The sequence below is a fragment of the Apis dorsata genome, unplaced genomic scaffold (assembly GCF_000469605.1).
Source record: "Apis dorsata unplaced genomic scaffold, Apis dorsata 1.3 scaffold_157, whole genome shotgun sequence".
Lineage (NCBI taxonomy): Eukaryota > Metazoa > Arthropoda > Insecta > Hymenoptera > Apidae > Apis > Apis dorsata.
The window spans coordinates 349,573-353,845 of record NW_006263447.1 but is presented as its reverse complement, the minus strand read 5'-3'; the positions used below and the strand labels follow the sequence as shown (position 1 = coordinate 353,845).

At 35.0% G+C, this 4,273-nt stretch overlaps 1 protein-coding gene across 6 annotated transcripts in view; it reads right to left on the bottom strand.

Moving 5' to 3' along the window:
* The window catches only part of LOC102674737 (pikachurin), a 187,890-nt gene that overhangs the window by 2,826 nt on the left and 180,791 nt on the right, over positions 1 to 4,273 (bottom strand). For 5 of the 6 annotated variants that reach the window (XR_421428.2, XR_421429.2, XR_004150133.1 and 2 more), the window contains 2 exons: positions 2,377 to 2,626; positions 1 to 154 (listed from right to left, as the gene is read on the bottom strand). Coding sequence is in view for 2 of the 6 variants with exons in the window: in XM_006613584.2 (XP_006613647.1) it covers positions 1 to 154; positions 2,377 to 2,626 (404 nt within the window). In the remaining 4 variants the exon portion in view is untranslated. The remainder of the gene's footprint in view (positions 155 to 2,376; positions 2,627 to 4,273) is intronic. The other variant, XM_006613585.2, reaches the window with a different exon arrangement.

The window sequence follows — 4,273 nt, the reverse complement described above, 5'->3', positions numbered from 1 at the left end:
GCGCTGGACAGGGATGCGGCATGCCAGGTCGACAGCGACACGTGAATCGGTCCCGAAGAGGACGGCACTCCGCGTCTCCGCACGGTCTCGCCTCGCACGCGTGCCCGCAATTGCCCACGTTCACCCCGCCCAAAGCCTCGGCGAGGATTCCGATCTGTGCAAACGTAATCGCTTTGTTAATGACGATTAACACGGCCGCGACAGCTTGTCACGAGGAATGATCCCCCGAACGTGGACGAACCGCAGTTTGGCCGCAACCACGATCGACCAAACCTGTGGGAATAATGACGATCTCGAAAAGTATAGAAAATCTATGGATTTGTATTATCTACATTGGTACACGTATCTTATACGTAGACTTGTACTATTTATCCAATATGTATAGAACATTTGTATAGAGCTTTATTTATTTGGTTATTTCTGATGAAATTTGAAACATGAAGTATATGTGAGTAAAATGGAAATGTATAAAGATATAAAATGAAGTATTTGTTATAATAATTAACGAGTAAATTTTTATTCGAATTATTTCTTTTCAATTATAAGATTAATTATATTATTATAATTGTTATATTATATATAAGAATTATAAGAATTTCATAAATTGAACGAAATTTATGATTAATAAATTAATGATAATTTATGATTAAAATAATAATAATTAATAATTTATGATTTCAGATCATAATGATGACTACTAGATGGTTGATGTAGAAATGAAAAGGAAACGTTATAAATTTTTAAACTATTTGAGATTTGAAAAAGTATTCTCGTTTCAAAATTACGATTATACGAATTTTAATTCTCTTACTCTTGGTGAAAGAGGTACGTTGAAAGTAACATGGAACATATTAAGTTTCGTTAAAAATTTAAAAAAATATCGATATTTTAAACACGAATATCGTTTGTTAATAACCAATTTTCCTTTTAAGATTTTAAAAGCTTTAGAAATTCAATCGATAAAAAAAGAATCGAGAATGATCATACACACAGATCTATACTCGCTTAATGGTTGCGAACGTAGACCTATATTACTAGCTCCAATAGCTGTACACTTAGGACTTATACAACTTGCGCAATGACTGTATACGTAGACCTATACTACTTATTCTATAGCTATACACCCAGCACTATTGTACTACTTGTCCATTCTACTTTTCTGACCAATTTCTAGCTTATACCACTTGCCTAGTCAGGGAGACCATACTATTTCCTCGCTGCATCAGCATTGACCTGTTTTACTGACCAGTCCAGTGATCAAACTCTCTTCCACGCCACTTATCCTATACAATTTCTGAATATGCTACTTCCTAAACAACGTCCATGATATCTAATTGCATTTCTCATTTATACCAAGATTGTTTAACTATTTATATTTTAATTCCATAATGATCCAGAAAATCCATTTAAAATATATCTTAATTTAATCCAATTATCCATTTTAGAACAATTTGGTTCAAGTTGAATATACAGTTTCAGGTTACGTGCTAACATGGACGTAAAATATATTCGTGAATTTATGAGTCGACGATAATTCTTGCGTGATAAACGCGAGCAGACGAATGTAATGAAAGAGCAAGCTGCGTCACAAGCCTCGATTTAATTCTCCTCCGAATTGCCGAGGGAGAGAGGTAAGTGCATAATGTGTACATTCGTATGGAATAGAATATTGCTTATTTAAATTTTGCAGGAAAATCAATTAAAAGAAAAAACGAGGAGAAAGAGGAAGAAGTGTTCGATAAAGATGGAAAGGAGAGCGGTAAGGAAGAGATAAAGAAGATATATGAGAATGTAGAGAAAACAGGTTAGATAAAAAAGGTAGATAGGATGATCAATATGGGAAGCAAAAAGAGAGAGAGAAAGAGGGAGAGAGAGAGAGATATTATAGAGAAGAGGAAAAGAGTGATAAAAATGGAGAAAAAAGGATGATAAAAAAGGAAAAAGGTGAGAGAGAAGAGGAATAGTGATTTCTCATTTTAGTTAGGAGGAAAGGAAAAAAAAAAAAAGATGGAAGAAGAAACGGGGAAATAAATTAATAAATAAATGGGAGCGAGGAACAACGTATATCTTGCATGACTTAATAGAGCTTTTAACCTTTATTAACGTGCCGTATTTCCATTATTTTTAATGGCAAAACACGATGGCAAAGTTGGTGCGCGAGAACCTAACAGAAAAAAAAAAAAAAAATTCATTATTTTTACGAGAAACGTTCCATAACGATCAAGGTATTTCGTAATACTTCACATCCTCCTAGCCTGCTCCTTATCTAATAACATTTATTACTCCCGCAGAATTCCAATTTTCTAAATGCATCGCCCCATCATCTTGGAAAGGCCTTTTGCCCTTATAAGAGCGCGTGCCGGCAAAGTTTCTTACCTCGCGACGATTCAAAATGACCGTCTGAACGCATCCCACGAAGCTGGCGGTCGTTTTCATCTTCGGGGAATACATGTCAGTGGATGGCGCGCCGCCCAAGTAAAGATTTAACGGCAACGACAGTTGTGTGAAAGCGCCTGGCGCTAGGATTTCCTGCGGAGGGTCGTCCTCGACTTCGAGCGAGGCCAAACGTCCGGTTCTCGACACTCGAACCTCCACCCACTCTCCAAGACGAACAGGATTCTCGCTTCTGCAATTGTGAATCGTTTGAATTCCATTAACATGGTATGGTAACGGGAATGAAACGTGTCTTTCGATATAAAATTTTTCCTTTTGTTGCTTGCTAACATATACGTATTACAAATTGTGCATGTATATTGATTTGGCTTTGTCAATGTTCAATTGTCAATTTTACTAAATTATTCGAGAATACATTTTTAATAGGAAAGGAGGATGATTGGTGGTAATAATCAATTTTTTAATAAAAAAAATTGGAAACTATACGTGATATAGAATGTACAAGGAATAAATATAAATAAAATATGATCTGATTGGTGAATGATATTCGTGGTTAGATTACATATGAATTATTAATTTTCTAGAGACTAAGATATTATATAAATGGCCTTTGATGCGATGCGATCGACTTCCCGATATTAACTAAAATCCCTTCCTTCTCGTGATCCAAGAATCCCCTAATAGAAAAAGAGGGAGGATTTTGTGTTACTTAGAAAGGAAAGAAACCGACGTTTCCTGGTCGCCATGATAAAATGTGACGGGACTGTAGAAGAATCTTTAGCGGAGGGAGAGGGAAGAAAAACCAGTCAGAATGGCGGTCGTAATTCCGATCAAACGTCGTGAATGGGAATGAAGTTTGCTCACGGATGATATTTCGATGGTTGAAGGGTACATCAAGGATCGTGAAGGGTGGAAAAGTCGCGTATTAAATCGGTCTCACGAGCTAAAGGCAGGGAAACTTTCTTTCTCAAAGAAAGAATCGAAATGTTGCGTAGCCTCTTAATGGCCGGAAGAGCAGCGTACTCATGAATATCGGGGATTTGAAGAGGGTGTGATCGATGAGTTTCTTACGCTTCTTTCGAGAATAATATTGTGACAGATTTGTGAATTATAATCATTGTTGATGCTTTCGTTATATTACGTATTATTTAACAATTTTGTGCAATGGCAAAAGAGATTTAATGAGAATTAATTTGGGGCAATTGATGATGAATAACGAGCCGTTCGCCATTAGATTAAGATAGCTAATTATAAAGCTGATATTATAATAATTTGCATTATTATAACATTATTGATAGAAAATTTCAATAATATAAATTGTCATCGAATTTGATAATTAATTTACGTTTATTCGATTAATATTCGAAAAAAATCTCACTATTCAAGACTTCAAGATTTCAAGTAAATAATACGAGTTAAAATTAACACGATAAATTAATCGTGCAGTAAATTCTATGGTTTATTAATGTAATATTATCGTAACGTGTAACACATGAAGAAATCTGATCATTTATAAGCAAAATTCACGGGTGAAGCTAATTTTTGGAGTAACATTGAAGCAGCTTGTTGCATTAGCGTCATTTTGCACCGTATAATTAATAATATTTATATTTGTCGTTGAATATTTATGTTTGCCAATTAATCCGGTCGAAATATGTTTGCGTGTGTCGTTAAAANGAATAAATGCCGCCTCTGAACAATTTTGCAAATTGGTAAAGAAAAAAACCAAATTTTGTATCGGATTGATTAATATCGATGGCTGATTAATATCGAGAGAGAGGATTTTGAACGTATATTATGAAGTAATAAAGAAATAACGGCGTCAAGATTTATCCAGCTTGGCCACAACAAATGAAGTTTGCCTACGGATATTATTTCG